At 31.3% G+C, this 24894-nt stretch overlaps 3 protein-coding genes and 1 long non-coding RNA gene across 7 annotated transcripts; 1 reads left to right on the forward strand and 3 right to left on the reverse strand.

Annotated features, from left to right (window-relative positions):
* Window positions 1–141: 141 nt before the first annotated feature.
* Window positions 142–2220, reverse strand: LOC126757422 (uncharacterized). Its single transcript, XM_050471325.1, has 4 exons — window positions 2163–2220; window positions 1282–1475; window positions 879–952; window positions 142–572 (listed from the first exon to the last, which is right to left on the reverse strand). The coding sequence occupies exons 1-4, from the start codon at window positions 2205–2207 to the stop codon at window positions 205–207; spliced, it is 681 nt and encodes a 226-aa protein (XP_050327282.1). The 5' UTR covers window positions 2208–2220; the 3' UTR covers window positions 142–204.
* Window positions 948–3598, forward strand: LOC126757423 (uncharacterized). The gene is made up of 2 exons (XR_007666737.1): window positions 948–1087; window positions 2611–3598. It is a non-coding gene; the product is annotated as an uncharacterized LOC126757423 (long non-coding RNA).
* Window positions 3599–3748: 150 nt separating this feature from the next.
* Window positions 3749–13125, reverse strand: LOC126757421 (histone-lysine N-methyltransferase trr). Of its 3 annotated transcripts, none has more exons than XM_050471323.1 (9): window positions 12950–13125; window positions 9264–12382; window positions 7183–8388; window positions 5987–6773; window positions 5377–5841; window positions 4730–5316; window positions 4524–4653; window positions 4096–4278; window positions 3749–4033 (listed from the first exon to the last, which is right to left on the reverse strand). In XM_050471323.1, the coding sequence occupies exons 2-9, from the start codon at window positions 12323–12325 to the stop codon at window positions 3941–3943; spliced, it is 6513 nt and encodes a 2170-aa protein (XP_050327280.1). In that variant the 5' UTR covers window positions 12326–12382; window positions 12950–13125; the 3' UTR covers window positions 3749–3940. The 3 variants fall into 3 exon arrangements, with proteins under 3 accessions (XP_050327280.1, XP_050327281.1, XP_050327279.1); XM_050471324.1 differs by having other exon boundaries at window positions 7183–8271; window positions 12882–13125; XM_050471322.1 differs by having other exon boundaries at window positions 12882–13125.
* A 638-nt stretch (window positions 13126–13763) lies between these two features.
* On the reverse strand, window positions 13764–24700 carry LOC126757581 (serine/threonine-protein kinase Genghis Khan). 2 transcript variants are annotated; one of them, XM_050471594.1, is made up of 18 exons: window positions 24556–24700; window positions 23816–24061; window positions 23229–23500; window positions 21933–23147; window positions 21241–21842; window positions 21007–21149; window positions 20397–20568; window positions 19259–19365; window positions 17123–17235; window positions 16843–17059; window positions 16310–16779; window positions 15927–16203; window positions 15196–15624; window positions 14935–15138; window positions 14608–14793; window positions 14452–14545; window positions 14085–14299; window positions 13764–14033 (listed from the first exon to the last, which is right to left on the reverse strand). In XM_050471594.1, exons 1-18 carry the CDS (start codon window positions 24587–24589, stop codon window positions 13888–13890), a joined length of 5142 nt encoding a protein of 1713 aa, XP_050327551.1. In that variant the 5' UTR covers window positions 24590–24700; the 3' UTR covers window positions 13764–13887. The 2 variants fall into 2 exon arrangements, with proteins under 2 accessions (XP_050327551.1, XP_050327550.1); XM_050471593.1 differs by having other exon boundaries at window positions 16310–17059.
* Window positions 24701–24894: the final 194 nt, after the last annotated feature.

Here is a 24894-nt window from a genome sequence, read left to right on the forward strand (position 1 = left end):
GAATTTAATAATTAATACGATTTTTTAAATATACATGCATTATATGTAATTGCAATCTGTAACAATTAATTAATAAATGATTGGGATTATCGAATTTTGCAATTCTCACAAAATAATTTATACATTTGTATGTATGTGAAAATTTGGAAATAGTATGACTTCATAACATTTTATGAAAATAAAAACAAATTTTTAAAATGTTCATTATACATCAGTTTGCAAAACACGTTTTAAATTTTTAATTTGTATGCCGTTATTTGTTTGACATTTTTTTAAATTTATTGACAGTGGTTTAATATATAATTCGTTTCCAGAAAAGTCTTTTTGAACGCTTTCTCGACCTAATGCATGGGAAGATGATGGTGGCTTTTGTTGAATACTTGACAACTGATTTGAAAGCGAACAGTATGTCTCAGTTTGTACCGCCCTTGATACAACATATTTTAAAGAAGAGTTGTAGCAAATGTCAATAAAGAATAATAAGGATCCGATAACTGATAATGTTCCCAGAACTAGCGCATTTATTTGAATATCATCTGGTATGTACTCCAAAGTTCCAAACACTAAACAAGCTGAAATATATATTTATATATTGATTTTAAATAAGTTTAATTAACAGCAAAATTACATAAAATTCCAAATTTGAAAATTTATGTTATTGAAAATATTAGTTATTTGAAAAAATGTGCTGAGTGGGATTTTATGGTCATCCGAAAACCAAGGCGAATTCATCGGCTCAGTGCTGTTCTTTCCATCTATGTCGAAAGTCTTTGTAGTAGAATAATAATGTCGTCAAAAAATGTAACCTTATACTTTTGCTAATTTGCAGATTTTTTTTGTCTGTTATGGTTTAATATAGAAAGATAAATGAAGCTCACCTTGAGTCACGAAAAATATTGTGCCACAGTACAGCAATGTTTTCTCACACATTTCAAATTTATTTGCTTTCATTCTGAAAAAATATATATGACATATATATGTAAGTATATACAAATAAAATATTTTTTTTTTTTAATTTGGTTCCACTATTCAAAAAACTACTACTCAAAAAGTCCAGTGAGGCCTGACTATCGACATATAATCTGAGGTAATTTTACACTTAGTATTTTTAAGTTTTACTTTTTAAAACGTATTTGTATAAAATTCAAATCAAAAAGTTTCACTGTATTCCCAATTTTAAAATATACGCATGGAATTAGTATGTATGTATATAGCTGTGTTATTAAAAAAAATTGTTTCGGAGTAATGCGAAATAATTAAATAAAAAGTTGAAGCTGTTACCTTGACAACAAAAAAACCCCAGCTATAAAAGTGTATCCACCATAAACTATAATACTGAAGTCGTTTCCAGCCTGAGACCAATTTAAGTTATTAAGTAAGCTCCATTCAGTTGATAATTTTTGGTTTCTTTTAAAAACTTGCTCACCTTGGCTGTCTGTTATTTTTTTTGCGATTAAAGCAGCGAAAGATATTACCTTAAATTAAAAGAATTATAAAACAACCTGATGCTTAATTTGCGTGACAATACTTAATATGCATCTATGTAATATAGGTAACTATGTACATACTTTTATGCGGGAGGCAATAAACTCTCACGAAAAATTAGATGTATGTATGCATTATGTATGGTATATTGTATAAATATATAATGCACCTTAATATGGCAAACCATGAGGTGCATCGTGTGCAATTATTGGTTTTCGAAAGGTTATTACACATTTCGGACCTACATATGTACATACATATGTTTAAACACACAGATTGACAAAAAATACATATGTATTCACCTTTAAAACCAATAATAGATGTGTGCAATTATAAAGCCTTACATTTTTTAAAATTCTTATAATTTTCGTGTCTAGATATGTATATGAATTTATAAGTACACGCTCATGTATACATTCTTACGTATTCACATATGTATATGTATATTGGTTTTGTGTTTAAAGTAGTTTACTACATAGGTTTTCATCTTCAAACAAACCTGGGTAACTTTTGTTTCATCAACTCTTATTAACAAATTAATCAGTTTCATTAATTAACAAGCTCATTGCGCACGTACTTTAATAAATAATACTTATTATTATCACCGTAATGGGAAATTAATTTAGTTAAGTTCAATAGACAAACTAACATTTTATACATTTAAATGTTTTACTTACTAATTCTAAAAATGCAAGCAGTGTTGAAAACGAAAACCAACCCATTCTTTCGACTTTATCGTTTAATATTACAATCAAGAATGGTGTAGTAAGAGCTTGGCTTAAAAGTTTTGCCTTAAACAATTGAATTATGTATATGTACATACGTGCATTTGTGTAATGGATTCATGTAGTTTTTATACTGATGTATTGTTTAATGTCAAAAGTTAGAAGTTAAAAAACATATACATATATACTATTACATATGTATGTACGTCTGCATAATAACAGCTTACCGATTCATTACAAAAAAAATAACGCCCAAAATATAAAAAAAGGTATTTCTTATTCCAATATTTGGCATATGATGACATTAACATCAATGCATACATATCTATGTATTTTTAAGTTATATACATACACACGTTATATAATACGTACCTTCTACATATAGTATTTTTTATTGTAGTTCAACACGCATTGATCGCCAACTGGGATATTTAAATGAACACATGTTTAAATATATATAAGTTTACCTAATATGCATTATGCAAGATGCTAGGTACACTAAATATAAATATAGACATCGTATGTTTGTATAGAAAAATGTAAGTACATATATCTAAATATGAAATAAAATATCTACAAAGGAATAATATATACTGTTATGTAGTCCACACCATATATATGTTTATGTAGATGTATGATGGCAAGATAAGTATACAACTTTGCGAAATTTTTCGGGGAACTTAGAAAGATATACTCTCAAATTGTTAGCATGAGGATGTGGGTCGCATATTCAAAGCGGCTCATTTCGCAGCAAAAATGTTTAGTTAGAAAGTCTAAATTATTGTATGTAAACTTTTTTGAATATAGAAAAATGTTATAAATAATTTTACATGACAAGGCAAGGAATGCACACATATCGCTACCATTTAGCATTGTTCATTAGTTGTTGTAAATAAACAGACCTAACATGAAAAAATCTCAGCTGATATAACATACAAATATTTGTATACATATATAATTATTATAGGAAAGATTAACAAAGATAAGTATTGAAATTGTTTAAGCCTAAAATATAAATTTTTAATTTTTCAAAGTCATGTAAATTTAATGACATTTTTTGAATATCGCATGTATACAATATGTATGTATGTACGAAAGAAATTTAAAAACAATAAATAATACGATTTAAACGAACAATATGATGGAACGATTTTGTACATTTTCGAGAGTTTGCCATACATTAGATGATAAGTTTTGTTTAGATATATTTCTTAATGCTTTAGTCATATAGTGAAAGTTGGGGAAATATAATACACAGGACTTCCAGTAGTTTTTAATAAAATGGGTGAGATTACCTGATATTTATATTTTAAAAACTTTGCCCCCTACTATCTATTAAAACGGATTATGGAAGAATGTCAATAAACAGATGTACCAACTTATATCGAGATATCTCCATTTTTACTCAAGTTATCGGCTGTACGGAAGTACGGACAACATGTGTATGTGGTAGAAAATATCTTTTTTGTTTTGTAGACGAAAGTATTTTTTTATATTTTAACAAACGACGGTTTATATCATATAAATAATAATCGTGATTATTCTGCAAATACAAAATTCCAAGCAACTTTAATTTATTATATATAATGTTACAAGATTACAGATAACTATTTAGGGTACTAAATACCCCACCTTATAACTAACTATAAGTATTTTTTAATAATTGTAATTTATACAACATTGATATGAGTTTTCTTAACATAGTTTACTTCATATATGTATATAGCTGCTTAATTCATCCATTTTCTGCAATTAGGAGAACCACACATGCAAGATATCTTATGAGCATCGTCTTCAATGTCAAATTTATAATCATAAGACAGCTAAAAATGTGTATATAATTAGGCAAAATAAATCTCTTACATTTTATTATAAAATAAACTACCTCTTCACCTCTGTTAATCCTTCGCTTAGCAAATATTATTATCCTAAGTTCACGATCAACATCAACAGTCTCAGTTACACAGTTAGGATTGCAAGCATGATTTATATAACGCGCTAATCCTCCAGACAAGGTAGCATCGACAACTCTATCTTCATCCAGGCGAAACATATATATTCCTCGGTTCTATTTAATAAACAAAACGTTTTTTGTTAAACTAAAGAAAATTTAAGCAAATTTTCCCCTAGGTCAAGGTTGGGATATTTTTAATATCTAGATGCACACAAATATACATACTTATATTAAAAAATTTTAATAAAGAAAGAGAGTTTTTTCTAATATATGTTATATTGCAACGGTAAAAGTATATAAGTTCTCTCTTCATTCCTAGTACAACAATCTTTGAATCTAATAAAGACATATTTAAATACCTTTGCTTCATATTGCTTCTCTCTGATTTCTGACACTTCGGTGCGAATAACTTCCCCAATATATTCAATTATCATAGTATGCTTTTCTATATCGCGTGCAGCATATAAACCAAGCCCTTGTATTTTTGATCTGAAATCAATATTATCAAAGTCATATCAGATATAAGTATACATACATATGTGAATATGTGATAATTAGTATTTACCTTGCCAAGTATACATTATTTCTCCATTCCTGTTTCATTTTTTTATATTGCGAACTTTTCGAGTGGACAAATTGCTTACTATAGGGGCATGCTATTTCACCTGCAATAGATGTTGTAGAATTTGCCATACGTTGATTTGCAGCTGAGCCAGTTCTTTGGGTATGAGGCTTTCTCCAAGCAACAATTTGTCGCTGCTTTGGCTCGGTGCGTGCAGCACCACTTGGATTTATTGCAAGAGGCAATTCTAATAGTGGATTCCTCCCATATTTAAAACGATAGTTTGTTAGTGTTTCTATACCCGGTAAACTCTCTATAATACGAACTACAGAAGGCTCTGTTAATCCAAACAGATCTTCGCCAGAAATAAATTGAGGGAATAGTTGCACAACTTTATTGTTTTTACGCATTAATGCGATGGGGGTCAAAATTTGTTTCCAAACCGCATTTGGGGAGGAATCACGCAACTCGATTTCGCTTCCAGGCTCCTGCACTTGAATGCGGAATTCAGGGCGACCAGCAGATTCATTTATTGAGCATACATATCGACAACGTCGATTCGGCCTCTTCGTCGACCAGTAAAATCGAATCTAGAAATAACGTTGGAATACAATTTCATATTTTACTCAAACTGTGACTGTTGTACTTACTACTTTGTATCCTACAGGATATATGTGATCCATGGTGTGAAATGCTTCTAACTGATGAGGAAGTAATTGGCCAATATTTAAAAAAATTAAGGTACCAACTCGAAGTAAGTTTGTTAATTCTGAGTGATGCATTACAGTCGCCACTTGCCTGTTTTCGTCTCTTTCAACAAACACACGTCTATGAACGGTAAGACATGACAATTCATTTTCTTTTTCTAATCGATTTGCATGCTGCTGACAATGTATGGTTTTGTTTTTATAGAAAACACAATGCTCTCTTATTGCACATGGTAAATGAAAAACTTGATTGCAACGATTTTTAAAACAGCGCACTGTGGCACCGAGTTGTTGGCATCCGCTACACGATTGATTAAGGCCCATCTGTAAAGCTGCGGGAAAGTTCATAAGGCCACCGCTTATAGTCTCATACACTTCGCTGGACCATAGAGCGCAGTTTAAATGTACCTAGAATGATAGAGAATTATTATAAATAAATATTATTGCTTGGCTTCCGTTTTATATTATTTTCAGTAAATATACTTTGTCTACTATTGCAAAATAAATAAAAAAAAGTCCAGCACGTAGATATGTGCAATATGGTAATACGTACCCATTTGTCTATATCAAAATTGAGTAGCCGCGATGGTCCATTGGGTACGCCGTCTCCTCGTTGATAACAAAAAACACACTCACGTATATCTTCAATAGAACTATTTAAGATACATCCAGCGAATCCATTTTGGTCGTTATTTTCTTCCACACATATTTCACCGCTATTTGTAACACTTTCAGAAACACGACTAATTCTTTGATTTGACTCTTTAAAACAGTTAACATTGTAGTGTTTGTAAATGCAACTTTTGGATATATTATTTTGATTAGCCATAGATCTGTTCGCAGCTAGATTTTCCTCGCAAAACTTTTTTTCAGAAGTTATTTGTGCATCTTCAATTTTTGATTTTACATTTGAGCTAAGAGCCTTATGAGGATTATTGAAGTGTTCGTAACAATATTTGTCACAGAACTGCAAGGTCATTGGCGATAAATCTGGAGACAAGGTAGAAGGGCGGATTTCTTGCATATCACAAAAAGGTACTTTAAAAGATTTAATTCTTGAATCTGAAATTGAGGCACCACAATTATAGCAAATTTTTTTTCTACCACAAATAACACCTTGCTGTAAACTTATTTGACTTTTAGTTGTCAATTTAATGTTATTCTTTGGTATAAGGTCATGAGATAAATTAAATGTTGGTTTATCAATTATTTTATACATTGTCGGTGTTGGTATATGCAACAGATTCGCCAAATCTTTAAGTACCCCAAATATATTATTAACAGCAGATAATTGAACGGATAATGTAACCACTCGGTTTTGGCTTTCGTCACGTTTCGTCCTGAAAATGAAATTTCTTGTTATAAACATATTAATAATGCATATTACAGACATTCATTTTAAAAGGAATACAAAGTTTAAATTCATATAAGAAAAATACTAATTATTTTAGAGGCATAGAAAACTAAAGTTATTTGCAGAGATAGAAAGTAGGTATGATAATGACTAAGCATACCCATAAATTAAATAAAAAACTAAAAGTTCTGGATATTGCGGCATTGATTATGCCTTTTAAAACATTGGTGAAAAATCACCAAACTAAAATGTGTCCTATCAAAAAATTAAAATGAAGTTCTAGGCTACATATTTGAATAAGTAACTTTAGGAGAATATGATTTTTTAATTTATGTATGTACTGCGCTACGGTAAATAAAATCGAAATATTTTGAAGAAAAAATGTAACAAGTTACCTGATATCAGTTCCAGTATGTAAAATCTTGTTAACATTTTCAATGCCGTCAATTTGCTTTACCGCTTTTACAAGGCAACCTTTTTTCATATTAAATGTTGAGTCGATAAATGGGATACCTGGTGACATTCGGTCCACATAATGCTCATTGTTTTTATTCATAACAACTAAACCGGGATAAATAAATTGCTGTAGTGAAAGCATATTGAATTTTTCTCCAATCGTATTTACTATGTCGACACTATTGACACTACAGTTAGTTACAATATCTGACGACTCAATGTTGCGTTCTTTCATAATACTCCATACTCGCAAGTATCTGTCGCTGTAATTATTTCGCATATTTGATGAGAATTCCTGGTCATAAAAATCATTTTGTATTGTAGACAACTTTTTATCTTTATTGTTTTCTGACGAAAGAAATGACTCCGTATCGTATAAGGTACTTGCATTGGAATGATGCGCATTTCCATACTCCCCTAAAAGCGGAGGTGTTTGCGAAAGATCGCCATTCTCTTTACTACTTACTCCACGAGGAAGGTTGCTGCTTAACCCATATGCATTACAAACGAGAAAATTTCTATTTAATAAAGGTTCCAATACTTGCAACGGTTTCATTTGTTTTAGATGGGTCATTAAATTATCAATGAAATTGTCATAGTCTTCTTCGATTTTGGAAAGTTTTCTTGACCTTTTTTTTGGTCCAGGTACATTTGTAGTAGAGTTAACTGCGTTTGCATTACTCTCCTTACCACTTAGCAACAACCTGCGTTGCTTTTGGTATTCTCTTTTCCGTTTTTTTCTTGACTCAATGTCTTTATCTACAGCTATTGTCTTCTGATCGATAGATACAATATTGGTGGAATCATTGCATTCAGACAGTAAATTCTTTTCATTTAAATTACTTTTATTGTCCAATTTTAAATTAACTTGGGTATTCGAATTTTGTGTCTCGTTATCATATCTCGATGGCACTTTTGACTTCGCAGATGCATCTAACAGATTATTCACATTAGCTTTAGTTCTTATATTTTCGCTCTTTTCCGCATTTTCTGATGGGTCCGTCAAAGCCGGAAAAGATGATACCAAACTGGAAAAATGTTCAACGTTAGTCTCTGCTTTCCGCTCAGTGCTAGGTGTGAAAATGGTTGACACATCACTGCCCAAATTTTGATTATTTATGCTGCCAGAGCAAATGGTTGAGGTCCTTATTTTTTTTCAAAAATTTTAGATATACATACATATATTATTAATGCTTAATATATATACACATATTTTAAATCGCTAATTTAATAATTTACAGAAGTATTCTTTTTTAAAACAAATAAAGTCATACCATTTAAAAAAAGTACACCGATTTTAAGGAATTTTCGAAGTACATCAATTAAAACTAAAACAAATTACAATTATTACGGTATCGAAAACTTATTTATAATAATAAAAATTTAAAAATATTATTCTGCCACTTTATTGTCATTAATATGCAATGATACTGGATACATCCAATTAAGCATATCAATATCTCATTTATTCAAAAACAAAACTTTAGTTACTTTTCTATATTATCAATGAAGTGATATACTATATCTAGAGTATAAAAAGCCTTTGAAAATAATTTATTCTTTTGAAATCCCTATTGTAGAATACGTAACACGTTTCTGTTTCAATTTAAAATATATAATATATTGATACAACATGTGTCTATTCAACAGCAACTAAAAACGTACAAATATGTATAAAATTCATTATTAAGAAGGTATATAAAAATAAATGTTTCATATAGAATTCCTTTTCATTAATTATAGTGCGTTTTTCATTTGATTTAAAATTTCAGCTATCTTTTTGTTTAATTTATAAATTTTACAACAATATAACGGTTGCCTTGAATAGGTAAATATCACGTTAAATGTATGTTCACGCACCAATGCTTCGTTAAATGTGATAGATGAAACACTTGTTAACTAATGTATTTTGTAACAACAATACTATATGCCTGGGTAATATTGCTCTATGCTCTGATATAGTTAAATATATTTTCAAAGGCCTTGGCCATAACTAGGTCGTAGTAATTTTTTTACTTACGTTTTATTTGAGGGACAAATATTTCCCAGTGAATTTCCTTCTTTCGCCTCGTTACCATTGCATTCTTTTGGCTGTGTATTATGTGAGTAGTTTTGTTGGGATGTATTACGCGTATCATTTTTCTCACACGTAGCTTTACTTGCTTTAAACGAGTCATTTTCAAGGTCCTGTCCAGTAACTGTTAATTTAGAGCGACACGGATCATCTAATGGGAATGGGCTAATGTTTGGGTTGGAGACAAATGACGTTTCCTTTGAAATTACTTGAACACACTTTATTTTACCGTCATTTTGAGATACTGTTACTTCATTGTTGATTTTAGTTAATAAATCTTCTTGAGTGTCAGATTTCTGTGATTTTGGAATTTCACTTTGAACCGATGCTTCAGTTGTCGTAGGGACTGGAGGTATAACTGGGCGAGCCAACTGCGCCTCCAGGGAACTAACTAAACCCAAACTAGGAGCACGTACGTTAATTACTTTTCTGGCAGATAATAATACTTGACTACAAACAGATGCAGGTGTTGAGTTCGTAACTGAGTTAAGCATATTTGTAGATATGGGCGTGTGTATATTTAGATGTTGTGAACTACTCGAATTTTGAAGAAGTTTCTTAAGCAGAACATTGTTGGAATCCTCTGATTTAGGAACAGTTATAGGCGACTTGTTAAGTTCAATGTTTCCATGCTTGTCAAGATTTTTTATGGATTTTGCATCAACGTAGGAATGCGGATTATCAGCAGCTTCTTTTTTGTTCAAACTCTCAAATACATCTGCACTGACCTCAGGATTTTCATATTTGTTGCGTTTTGTAGGTAAAATATCGATATTTTGTGAAATATTCTGACGATGCTCTTGTTCATGTACTTCAAGTGATTTACATCGCTTATCTAAATGTTGGCCCAGTGAAGACAGCGTGTAGGGTGTTACTTTGACTGTTTTACGAGGTAGTAGGCTCTGATCAGTTGAATTTAGTAAACTAGGAGGCTGTACTGCGACTGATATAACAGCAGATTTATTAATTGGACTTGTATCTTGTGAATGTTGTGAGTGATTTTGTGTCGATGAATTATTACTGGTATTAAAAGGCTGTACCGTATTCATTGAACTGACTGCTGATACATTAAGGGCACTTGAAACTGTTAAATTGATTTTTTTTATCTTCTGATCGATTAAGTTAGCGTTTCTAACCGAATTAGATACTATAGTCGCTTTCGATTGTTGGTTGGTGTTATTTTTCGATAAAACTAACGAAATATTTTTTGGAATCGAAATTATGGATGAAGAATTTAATTTTCCACATAAATTACTCAGATTTGCTTGCTTTGTACTATGGAATTCTGTCTGTACATTATTATCTGACACACCTGTTGAAACGGATACGCATGTGGTTGTAGCTGATGTTGTAATTAATTGAGGGACATTTTGTCTAATTATACTAACAGCTGGATAAATATTTGTGTTTCCTTGTTGCTCCGTATTCTTTGACAGTGGCGTCAGTAAAGGTAAGATATTTACATTTGGATTTAAAACTTTTTTAATAGTAGCCGCTGTTTTATTTAGGGGAATTTCCTCAGTGACTGGAGATACTATCTTTAGTGAATTTTGTATGGAACCTAAAGTTTTTGATATATTGGAGTCTAGCATATGGCTATCACTGATAGATGTTTCTACTTTTTCATTTGTAAAATCCATTTTGTCCATGGCAGCGTTACTGTCAGTTACCCTTGATCCATCTTCTAAATTGACATTATTATGTAATAATCCTCCGGAATCTGTTTTGAAATTAATTTTTTTTGAACTCGATTGATTGAGAGCTATATTTGGTTTAGCTTTTGATACGGCAATGGTAACAAGTCCTGAATTAGGCTGCGAATTTGTTGCTACTGAACACTGAAGTTGTGGTAGTTTCTTACCAAAAACTTTAGTTTGAACCAATTTTGTTGTTGACACTGGTTTAATTTGAAGTTGTGAAAGTGATACTATAGTTGGATGACTGCCTTTATATCCTTGCTTTGTAGTCAGAATTTTGCTCAAATTTATTTGCGTTTGAGAAGAGAGTTGCTGTGAAGATGTTTGCGTATTCGCTTGGGATTGTTTCTGAATGTCGGAAGATCCTGAGTTGCTTTGATGCACATGTTGTGAAGAATTTAGAGGCTTTAATAATGGAACTGATATTGTGGTATTACCAATTGAAACTTTTGCTGTAGTTTGTGTAACCTCCGATGCCAGTTTCTTACTTGTCGTCATTACTTGCTGATTCTTCAAATTTGGAGAAATATTCCTTCTATTCAATACTGTTGCATTTTGTGGTAAGCCGGCGGATATTGTACTTGCAGTGGTTATACGTGTGTAAGTCACTGCACTTGGTCGCATAATATTTCCACCTGAAGCTACCACACGAGATAGCGATCCAGAATGACTATTATCAGAACTTAAAGACAATTGCTGTATTGGCTTTTGTTCCTGTACAGATGACAGCATGACAACATCAAATTCATTAGTATTTCTTTCTTGATTTAAAGGCAATATGCCTACATCAGCTGTTTCCGTTTGTCCGGAACATTTGGAATTTAACTCTTTTCGTCCCGTTATGTTAGTATTAAGCAGAGTGTTACTTGTTTCAGGTATAGGCTTATTTCTGGTGCTTTTATCACAATCTTTGTCAACAATATAATCTGCTGCACTGGACGAGATAACCACAAAGTCTTCTGAATTACGTGGACTCGATGGTGATGGGATAGTTATATTTCGGATGTTATTAAAAGCTGATTTTCCTTTTTCTCCAGATACTTCACCATCTTGATTTGGAAAATTTTGAAAAGTTTTTACCACAGATTCTTTTTTGAAACTCTTTTTTGTATGTTCGTCCTTGGTGCTCTCATTCACTGGTTTCTTAATTAAAATACCATCAGTATTCCAAACAGTATTATCTAATTTAATTTTCTTCGTTGAACTTATACTTATCTCTGTTGGATTATTCCGTTTTACTGAAGTAGTATTATTGCCTGGGAAGTTATGTTTTGGATTTTCAGAACTTCCAATATTTTTTATTTGATTCATGATTTTTTGTTACACTTTACCATTTATGAGTCAAAATATTTATGAATAATAAGAAATCTGTAAATATACAAATAATTAATTAGGTTTTTGGTAATTCTAAGTCCTGTTTGGAGGGAAGGCAGATTAATAGACATTGGGAATAAATTTTTTTAGAGTACATAGTAACGATCGCAACACTAAACATTTTCAGTTATTTTTTATTAGAATCAAAAGATTGTGCGTGTTACTTACAACTGCCTAAATGATGAAAATTTAAATGAAAAATTGTGGGCGAACAATTTGTAAAATAAACATTCTTCTTCATACGATAATCCTTCAGGGTGAAAAAATTCGAAATATTTCACAATATTTATTTTGATATCGAATATTTTTGTGCGAGCAAAATAATTAGTATATAAATATGTCGCCTTGAATAAAAACTGTTATTGGCAATGCAAGAATAAATAATGGATATAAATTCTTGTTCAAAAAGAAAATTTTATAAACAGATAATTATCTTATTATAAAATTTAACATTAACATTTTAAAGTAAATGCCTACTAAAATCCGAACATACCTTGTGGCTCTGCGACCTTTATTTGATAAAAAAAAAACACTACACAAAACATACAAACTCTTCCTTACAATCCATTCTTGAATAATATGCTATGACAATATGGTTGAATCCTGCACATACAATTAAACAAGTAACAATATTCACTTCCAGCATTCACAAATAGTGAATTAAATAAATTTACTTCAGTGTCTTCTAGCTTTAATTTCTTAAAAGTTTTCTTTGATATTGCTTTACATGAAAAATATCAAAATTGTTTTAATATGGAAACGGTTTGGGAAAAGGAACACAACAGAGCGTCTTTCCAAAAGGGATAGGGAGCTCTATACGTATTCGCAAATGTAGTAGCCATCTTTATAAGAAAAACTGGAAGAAAATACCTATGTACATACATATATAAACAATTATGATAAAAGTTCGACAAGTTTTTTATGAAAATACATATGTCTATCTTCATGATTGCGAAAATGACATTTTAAATAATATAAATGTCAAAAGCTGTTATTTAGATAATTATAAATGCCAGAATGATTTAAATCAGCTGATGCGTTGTTACAAGACTCCTACATTTATTTATAAATCACTAAGATGAAAAAATCTTCTCAGATAAAATTTATGAAATATCGGACAATATATTTTTGTAACTTTATCATAAGGTTTTCATATTACGAAAAAATTTTTGGATCTTGAGGCCCGAAACAGTTATTGATAGACAAAACCTCTCTTCTATCTAATTCTGTTGTATGATATGGCATAGTTATAAATAAAGTTCCATTCCTTTAGGGGCCATGCCGCCAACGACTACATCGTAATAAATATTTCTTATCTATCCAATTATCTTGTATCGCTTTTACATCAATTCACCATTAAAGTGTAAAATTCATATTCGTTCATTCCTCATGTTTTAAATATACATATAAGTATGAGCATATTTATTTAAAAAAATAGTAAAACTTATTATAATGAAAAATAAAATAAATAAATACAAAAAATAATACATTATAAGACCTTAAAACGGCAAATAAGACTTTATGTCCGGTGAATCCTTTGGTGAGCTCAAATTAGAAATAGGACTTGGAGAGCGAGCTTGTGCTTGATGTTGCTCTGATTCAATTGTTCTCTGTTGATCAATTGTAAGAGCTTTTTGAGGATTTCCTGTAATTGAATAACTATTAATATAAATTCCATTCAGCATGAATATTTAACCATTTTGTGAATTTGTCATTTGGCGTGCAGTAGCGTGTGGTGTAAGTGAAGATTGACGGATAATAAAAGATTGATTGCTTATCTGATCAGCTGTTTCTATAGTAGTAGGAAGATCCAATAGCCTTTGGTTTTGAATTCCATCTCCCGGTCCCATATGTGAAATGTGATTAAAATTTGTCGGAGCTGATATCATTTTAGATCTCCTGTCGCTTGTGCTAAATCAAGAAATCAATTTCAAAAATTTTTAACTTTAAATATAAACATGTTTTGTAAGCAAATAAGGTAAATTCATTAAAAAGTTTAAGTTTTGTTAAAATATATATATACATTTTCAAAATTTTTTTTTTGTTTAAATTATTTTATTTACCTTTTAAATGACTTGTTCACTTCGCGAACAGAAAATCTTCGCCGAGGATTTTTAGATCCTGATTTTTCTGCGGAACCAATGTGAATAAGTTCTTCTATAAATAAAGGTAAATAAAATTCCTATAAAATCTTGAACAACACAATAATAAAAACATACTTGTGTGTATGTTAGCTAAATATACAACAATAGGCGCATCGTTAACATAAGTCAAAACGAAATTTGTTTGTGGTCCTAACGGTTGCGCTCGTTTTAGTCCAATTGACTGCACCCAATCTGCGGTTTGGGTGTTGAAAATGTCCACATGCGTTTCCGAAAATACTAGCAAATGTCCATCCAAATACGCTGAAAAGAATAATAAAAATTATATGTAAACAATTTTGCTAATAATCCTAATTTTTATGAAGAAAGGGGCAGCATAAGCTAAACATAACGATGTAACATATAAAATAATATTAGCATGTAATCGTAAAAATATTAAGTTACTTATGTGAGTTGGATTAGCTGGATATGTAATTTCTCGATCCCTGGATTTTCTTCCTTGAAGATCCACGTAAATAGCCAAAGTTTGAAACACCAATAAATATTCTCCGAATATTCCCCCGGGACACTGTATTTCAATTACACGAACGGCATCCACGCCAGAATAATTTAAAAAGGCACATAATTGATTTTCCGGATGTATTAATGCTACGAATTAAATATTTATATTAGCAAAAATTTAGAAAATTTATGATGTCATCTTACAAGTAGTCGTCGCTTCGCCCTGTAAATAATAGGCAGTGAAGCCGCTTTGATGACCGATAACAAGCCTAATGTCTGACAAAATTTGAAGGCTCTGGACTGGATACGCCACGGTGAATTCACACATTTTTTGATGCCTTAAATGGTTTCGATTTATCTCATACACCACCACTTGTGTTTGATTGGTTGGACGCTTTAATGCTACGACAAACGCATAAACATTGACCGGAGATCGACGAATGATGCCGGTACATGCCGCAATACAATTTTTTGAGTCTGAAACTTTTATCCACTCCACGTCACTCACTTCCAAAGCTCTTATGGGAAGTAAGCGTATATGCCTTTGTTTACCGCACAAAATGACTAGAATGTGCTCTTCTTCTACATACCACATTTGAATAATCTTTTTACTTTCACCAATGCGATTTATTTCTATATAAATCAAAATGAAATTATAAGACAATGTTAATCTATATATTCTTGCATTGTTCTATTTTACAACCCTGAAACTAAAACTGAATAAAATGGGTCATATATGTAAGTTCCTATTTATATCTATGTACGTTAGTTATCTACATCAAAAAAACATTGATATAACAATACAAACACAATAGTATATGAAATGATATATATACATATATAATGTTATTATTGTTGTACTATCACAAATAACCGCATCCTGTATCTTTGAAAATTCGAATGTAATTTTAATATTGAATTCATGGTTTACTTACCATATTCTTCTAGATTAATACAATATAAGCCATCCTCTGTTCCCAATAAAAACTGATCAGGGTAAACTATAACGGAGCTTAATGCACTCCTCACTATTGTCAGAGAACTGTCTAGTATTTCGTGTACTTTAAATATTGCTGTATTCGGGAGATTATTGCGTTTTAGTATGCGATGTAATTCACCTAAGGCAACTACCCATTTTCGCTTCTCTGTTTCATTGTCTGCCAACATTAGGGTATTACACGTGGACCCTCCTTCAATCAAGGAAGTCTTAATCTAAAATTTCATAAACATATTGAAGGGAATACACACTTTTCAAATAACGTGTGAAACTTATTCATATCACTATAAAAATCAAAATTAAATAGTCGAAAATACTTACCCTAAATATACATGGCACATCTTTCTTTGTAGCATGTATGACGTCACTCTCTCGAACACTGGCAACAGCAAATTCTGGATCTCTCATATCTAGAACTTGTGAAACATTCACACTGGGCAAAGCACTTCTTTCCGCTGATATATCGTACAAGAATAACTTGAAATCGCATACAACTACAAATTGACGCACCCAACCCCTTTTTATAACACCCATCTTTGGCACTTTTACATATCCCTCATAAGCTGTACCAATCCCTCGAGTTGGGTCAATGCCCAATGGCCGCTTCGTTTGATCGATTGGCACAGGGCATATTGTAGGAACTTTCTGACAACAAACAGTGTGGCAGGCAAAACCACAAAACTCACATACGACACCCTGTCTGGTTAGGCCAACCATCAGTGAAGTGCAGTGGTTACATTTTGTTGGGCTGCTGAAAGTTCTAACCAAAAACTGGTGTACTTTTGTAGCTGCTACATTCGTAGGATGCAAATCAATAGGTTTAACACTAATGCTGCTTTTAGAGCTTGACTTACTATGATGGCCGTGAATGTCATCCAAATCACTATTATCTTGCTCATTTTTGTAGTCTGTTGTTAAAAAATGTTTTTTTTCTACCATATAATATGGATATAATGAATCCAGCTTAGAGTTTTGCGGATAACGAATAGTATACGAACTACTTGAATTTGCAGAGGAGTTTTGAGTTTGTTTTAAATTTCCGAGTGACAAATTATTATTAAATGAACTACCCTGTAATACAACAAAAAATTTAAAGTTATCACTAAAACTCATGGACATTATTAGCAAACATACCATAACATCTCTGGAAATATTGCTATCAGCATCAATATCCGGAATTTCAATATTTCCTGTAGATTCCTTAAAGAAATAGTTACAAGAAGTTTGCGAAGAAGGTCTTTCCAGAACTGTTTAAAATTATCAGTGATGTATAGCAAAATCGTTGATAAAAACGGAGATTAAAAAAGCGTCAATTTAAATACACAAATACAATTATGCAATCAATGTATTTATTAGTTATGTTATTAGGCAGTAAACCAGGCAATTGGATCGTACGGTTTAACACGCATCGTTGTAGGATCAAAAAAAGCGACATGAAATGAGAAAAATGTGGATTATTAGCATAAAACATAAAAAACGCAATGAAAAAATAAGCAAAATATATAATGTGTATATAATTTAATGCAAAAGTGTAAAGTTTAACGAGTTTTTAATATCTAAATTACAATTTTTATATTAATAGGAATATTAACATATTTACATATGGGTATAATACGTTTCAATGTACGTATGTATAACTATGCATGATTTCTGTGACCTGCTTAATTTTACATACATATATACACGCCACGTTACTTATATGGTTTCATAAAAGCACATCCAATTAATAAAATTTAAACCCTTATTTCATGAACAAATTCAAATTAAATTGCTGGTAACCAACTGTAAACTTAAATAAGTGTTTACTAATATATAGCGAACACACTTTATATAAAAGTTTAGGTTTAATATTTGCTTCTTGAAATAATGGCACGTATCATTTTATAAGCTCTACTCTATTCAATTTAAATTTGAGTTATACTCAACAGTTATTGATATTAACACAAATTGATTTGTTAGTTTTAGTAAACAAACTCTGAAGGAATGCAAATATGTACGTATGTTGGATTTATGATAACTGAAAAAATATTTCATGCTGAAAATACGCAATTAGTTAAATATAAACAAACGATTTTGATATCATATCTGCAAACACTTCATTTCCGTAATACGTATTTCAAGTATTATTTAATGTTATTATTTATTGTTTTCCTTTATTTCAATTGGTAATTAAAACTGATTAACAAAATTAAACAATAAAATTTGAGAAATACGATGAAAGTCAATGAAAGAATGCTTATGTTTTAAGTTTATCGTTTAAAACCCCCTTATAAAATATTGTGTCATCGTTTTAATATTTTTTTTATTAACTGAAGATCCGCTCCTAAAATTTTTTAACAGAAAACAAACTTGCAAAGTTATAATCGCGTAACAAAAATAAAAATATGCCTACAAAACACGATGTAACTCCAACCCATAAAGATATGCTACAACGGTGTACAACTTTTTTTGCAAATCTTCGGAGATTTTGAATAATAAACTGCGATCTTTCGTGCATTGGTTCTTGTTGGGCTTGTTGAACTTGCAGTGAAAATCTTAACAGATCTATTATATTAGTTGCCCCTGTCATTGAGTTGGTATCTATGCTTTCATTTGTTTTTTTCAAATTAGTAATTAACTCATTAAGAGGTTCGGCAAGCTCCGTGAGTTTGCCCTGATGAATATTTATTGGCGTGTTTCTGCAGAATTCTGTTGTCATGCTTTTTCCAATTCTTCGCCCTCGTACTGGGCTTAACTTCATACTATCATCCAATAACTTAGTTAGCATATCTTGTATATACAATTTATCTACAAATTATGAATTAAAAATAAATATTGAATAAATATTTCTGTCAATATGACTCAATAAAAAAATCAACTAATCTTAATATCTATTTATATAAATATTATCTTAGATAGTTTTTCAGGCAAATTAATTAATAACTGTCAGCTAGGAAATCTTTTTATATGATAATTTTTATACGCAACTTTTTTCCAGTGTTACTAAAATTTTTTGGTTCTAGCATTATATATTCGAGTATTACAAACACCATTTAAAACTGATTACACAAAGAATTTAGTACAAACATTCTGTTCAACGTTGTCATTTTAAATCATAAGTGAACTAGTTTTGAGACATTCCGTGGACTTTCGATACATATATTCCTCAACATTCATATTTTTTATGAATTTATTAACGTATTTAAAAAATTTTATAACAATTTTCTTTATTACTGATAAGACGCTTAATATTAAATACTTTGATATTCAGTAAAAAAAAAGCGTACTTACATCCTTCTGAAGTTTCTAATGTTTTTTGAATATCACGGATTTCATTTTCCTTATGATGAAGCTCATATAAGGCAGAATCACAACGGTTACGACTTTCCCGTAGATCCCTAAAAAATAAAAAAATTTAGACGATAATTATTATAAATATTTGAAACATTTGTACCAAATAGTGAAAATAGATGCTGAGAAACAACAGTTTCTATTGTTATGTTAATAACTTTAAGCATAAATAGGTTATAAGTTACAAGATATAATTAAGTTTCAGTTATAACTTATTATATCGCTTGGTTTATAATATGTGAAACATTTGAATGCAGCTTAAGCATTCGAAAAATATGTTTTTAAGTAAATTGTCCTCAACTTTTCACCTCTCTGAGCCGTTCGATACCAAGCGAGGCTTCAGACAAGGGAACTCCCTATCTCGTGTGACTTCATCAACCTATTGCTGGAGAAAATAATATGAGCTGCAGAACTAAATAAAGAAGCTATATTCTTCTATAAGAGTGTACAGCTGCTGGCGTACGCCAGTGATATTGATATCATTGGCCTCAACAACCACGTCGTTAGTTCAGCTTCCTCCAGACAGGATAAGGAAGCGAAGCATATTGGTCTGGTTGTGGACGAAGAAAAGACGAAATATCTCCTGTCAAACAGTCATCGCATTTACGACTTGGCTTACACGTCTCTGTTGACAGTCATAACTTTGAAGTCGTAGTTAAATCCGACTATCTTGGAACCAGCATAAACACTAACAATATCAGCCTTAAAATCCAACGCAGAATCATTCTTGCCAACAGGTGCTACTTTGGACTCAAAAGGCAATTGAAAAGTGAAACCCTCTCTCGACGAACAAAGACATATAAGTTCCTCATCATTCCCGTACGCTCTATGATACGGAGGCATGGATAATGATATCATCTGATGAGTCGGCCTTAGGAGTGTTCGAGAGAAAATTTTTGCGGTAGATTTATGGTCCTTTGATCATTGTCAACGGCGGTACTACAGTCGATGGAACGATGAGCTGTACGAGATATTTGGCGACATTGACATACATAGTTCATAGCTAAATAGCGAAAAAAGGTGACTACGCCAGTAAAGAATAAAAATTAGTTATATATTATAAATTGTAAACACATACTTCTGAGTTGCAATTAATTCTGCTCGTGTCCTACTAAGTTCTTCCGAAATAAGCGTTTTTGCCTGGATCTCAGCCTGAAGTGAACTTTGCAAATTTAATAACTCCATCTTATCAAGTTTTTGAGAACGTCTATTTCGCCAATTTTTCGTTTCATAGGTTTGCTGAAATGAACCTATACATAAATAGAAAAAAAATTTATAACAGAATTTAGTTTATGAAAGCAATGTGGATAATGATAGAAATAGTATAAATATACAAATAATTGTTGCCAATTATATATGCACGAGGATATGCATTATCCAAAGAGCATCAGTAATTTAGCACAATACCCTTTAATATTATGAAATTAAATAATCCATGAATACTAGACAACTATAGGTAATATTTTCTTAAAGCATACAGTGAATGATATTTGATTTTACCAGAAAATATGAAATACACGATACAAGTGGGCAATAATGCATATTCTGTGGACATTTTAACATGTATAAAGCAATGTATTCAACAAATAAACTTTTAAAATTAGTGGAGTTACTTCTTAAGAAGATCCATTTTTTTTCAATTAGATTAGTATGTTAAAAATAATTTGATTAATTTTAGAGTTATTTACCTGAGTGTTTTAGATATTCAACCTCCTCAGTCATTTTTGTTGCTAAGGCTTGTAAGTAACTTCGAGCATCCTTTTCATCAGATACCCATTGTATTATTTCGGACATTTGTCGTTCCCATTGTATTATAGCTTGTCGCTTTGTCCTATGGTTTTTGAAATAAAAAACCCAATGTACCAAAAGTATACTGAATATGAATATAATTTGCAACAAAGATGCGCCTACATAAAAATTACCTTAATTCTTCACAATTATTTTGGTCTTCTATTTGCTTTGTTTGTAATTGTCTGATAGATTCTTTGAGATTTTCCATTTCTGATATTAATCTTCGTTTTTCTTCCACCCAGATACTCTTCTCTTGCTCATACATTTTTTTCTGTTCACTTAATGTATCTACAGTGTCGTTTTGAGATTCTAATCTACTTAAGTCGCATTTTTCACGAGTTTTTTGAAGTTCTATTATTAAAAAGTCCCGATTCTTCTCGGATTCCATAAGCTGCTCTCGCAGTTCAGATAGCTCAATGTTAAAGCGGGTTTGTTGCTGATTCAGTTTTTCCGAATATTGTACCTCAATTCTTTCAATTTCGTATCGCAACGGTTCATTCGCTGGGAAAGCGGAGTTCATATCTGTATTACTTTTGCTTCGTAATTCTGACTGTAGCTGGCGACAATATTCTTCAGAGCGTTCTCTTTGTTTTTTTTCTTTAGCCATGTCAGTTATGGCATCTTCAACTCGTAGCTCAAGTTCCCGTCGATTTTTATCTGCCTTTCGAAGATCATTTCGCAAATTGTCTATTTTTTTCATAACTGATTCCAACTCTTCCTCTTTATCACGAACCTATTAAATATTTTTAATAAAACAATTGGACAAATCACATTTAAAACAAATTTAAATTTTAGAAAGCGAGCACGACTAAACGAAACTCACCTGTCGTGATAATTTTTGTTTTTGAGAACGTAATTCGGATAATTTATCGGTAACTTCTGCGTATTCCATCATTGCCAATTTTCGTTGGCATATGGCATCATTTAATTCGGATTCTTGAGTTTTTATTCTATCCAGTGCTTCACCGTACTCTTTGGATGTGAGACATTTTTCCCGTTTCACTTCGTTCAATTCTTGTTCCAATTCTTTCAACCGTGCTAAATAAGCGGTATTGTTGCATTCTTCGGGTGTTACCTTTTCAATAATTTCTAAGTTTTTCAATTTGTTTTCAAGCTCATAGTTTTTCCGTTTTAAACAATTTATTTCTTCAATGAGATTACATTTTTCATCCATTATTTCTGGATTCACAGATTTGTCTGTGTCGACAAATGTATGGCTATAACTAATTTCAACCTTTCCCAAATCAGATAAAGAGCTACATTGAGTAAAAGTAAATCCGATGAATGGTAAGTGAAGACCAGAAAAGGCAATATTGGCTCCTGGTGGTACAGTGTCGGAGAGATGCATATCTGTGTCATCAACATCAAAATTTGATGTATCAGTTGGACTTGACACTTCAGGTATGTAGGGGGCTTGACTATATCTAAGATTGTCCCAATCTAATCCAGCAAACCAAGGATGACTTTTAAAATCATCTGTACCATTTTGACCTAACCGATTTTCAGGTGCACAAATAAGCTTCTGCATTAAATCTTTTGCTTCTTCTGATATAACATAATCAAGAGTCTCCTCAGCAGGAAAGTCGAAACAGTTTTGATGGTTCATTATCTTTCCATATGTTTCAACAAGACTCTCGGCATAAAATGGTGTCTCGCCATATAACATTTCATACATACAAACTCCAAGCGACCACCAATCACATTCAGCTCCGTATCTACCCTGACCATCTTCCATTGCTCGAAGTATTTCAGGAGAAATGTAATCTGGGGTACCCACGGCTACATTTGATTGGACCATTCCATCCATCCCGATTCGTAAACAAGATCCGAAATCAGCTAACCGTATGTGTCCTTTCATGTCAAGCACCAAATTATCTGGTTTTATGTCACGGTGTACATATTGGAGTTTATGTATGCTATCTATCGCCAAAATTGTCTCAGCAATATAAAATTTCGCCATATCCTCGGGCAACCGATCTTCAAATTTGCTTAAAAGTGTTAACAAATCTCCACCACAGTAATAATCCATTACAAGATACTGTTCAATTTATATAAAAAAAAGCATTATTGTCTACCCTTACAATATTACACAATTCCATATCCTTAGATTCATAATTACCAAATTGCTATCATCCTGAAAAGCATAATGCAAATTTGTTATCCATTGTCTATCACCGTACACTAAAACATCGCGTTCTTCTCGGAAACACGCTGTTTCCGCACGTTTAAGCATTTCCCATTTGTTTAATGTTTTCATTGCGAAAATCTGGTGCGTTGCAAGCATTCGAACAACACATACTTCCCCAAAAGCGCCACGCCCAATAATTTTAATTGTTTCAAAATCATCTCTAGATAAACGTAGTTGTTTAAACAATGTAGCCACTGGTTTTACTATAACAAACAAATTGTTTATAAGTACTGTAATATGTGTATACGTATATAATTTTTGATATATAGTGTATATATAAATGCATTTTTCACTCAGTATCAGCAAAAAAACGAACTAATTTAAAAATAACAAGTTCAAAACCTTATCCAACATGCATTATGTTTATAAAAACAAGATGGGACATGATATTAATACATCGGTTTCGGTATAAACAATTTTTTAAATGTAAGAAATCTATGCTTTCTATATCAAGATAACAATGTATATAAGGAAGGTAATTTGATTGGGTATAAGCCAATATATACAACTCCACTTACCCAACTTTATAAAATCAGCCAAAGTTTTCTCTCTTCTCAATGATGAGTTGCAGCATTCATCGTATAAAACAAGCAGAGCGTCCAACAGTGTTTCAATTGAAACAGCTTTTCCATCAATATTTGAAAGTATATCGGTTTTTTCTTGTAAGTAAGTTTTTGCTGTTAGCAATCCATTGGTTACTCCTTTTTGAAATATTAACGATTCTAATATTTTCAATCGCTTAGCAAATCTATTGCCGCTGTGTACTTTTTAAAAATAAGATACATTCAAATATTAAATCCAATAATGAATATGCATATTTTTTATTGTATGCAAATGCCTTAAAGAATAAAATAATAACAATTTGATAAATTTGATATTATTTGGTACAATAATATTAACTATTAAATGTCATTACCAACCCGCATAACTTAAAATAGATCTAGGAATATAGATATATGCTTGGTAAAAGATATTGTCGTATGCTATATATACTATATATATACATATGTAAATTACAATACTTCATTATTTAAAACTGTGTCTCCTAATTGCAAACATATTTTATTCATATCTTTTCAGATGAACAACCATTACAAGGTTAATTGGATTTGTAAATAATATTAAAGTTAAAGCATTGTAACCGGAAAATTTCAATAAATTGTTTTTTCTCCCGATTGTACATAGACCATATATAGCACAACAATTGCCTAAATATGCTCAGCAATAGTATTCTGAATTTGTCCACAAATATATTTACCGACAGAATCCGAGTTTTCTGTTTTAAAACTCATACTAAGTTTTTGTTTTCTTTTCCATTTACGTTCATGCAATCATTTCTCGAGTAAGTACAATTCACTTAACTACGGTTCACGAATAAATTTGCTGAAATCACAACAATTTGACGGTGTGGAAAATTTATTAAATGACGCACATAATGCAACCCGAATACACTGGAAAATAATAGAGTTGCCAAGAAATATATAAATCCCCAGCTTCATATATAAACATTAGGGCCATAGATCGACGTGTTTACTTCCATCTCACTAGGTATCACTTGCATAACACCACCAAGAAAGAGACAACCCTCTAGAGATCA

Source organism: Bactrocera neohumeralis, chromosome 4 (genome assembly GCF_024586455.1).
Source record: "Bactrocera neohumeralis isolate Rockhampton chromosome 4, APGP_CSIRO_Bneo_wtdbg2-racon-allhic-juicebox.fasta_v2, whole genome shotgun sequence".
Lineage (NCBI taxonomy): Eukaryota > Metazoa > Arthropoda > Insecta > Diptera > Tephritidae > Bactrocera > Bactrocera neohumeralis.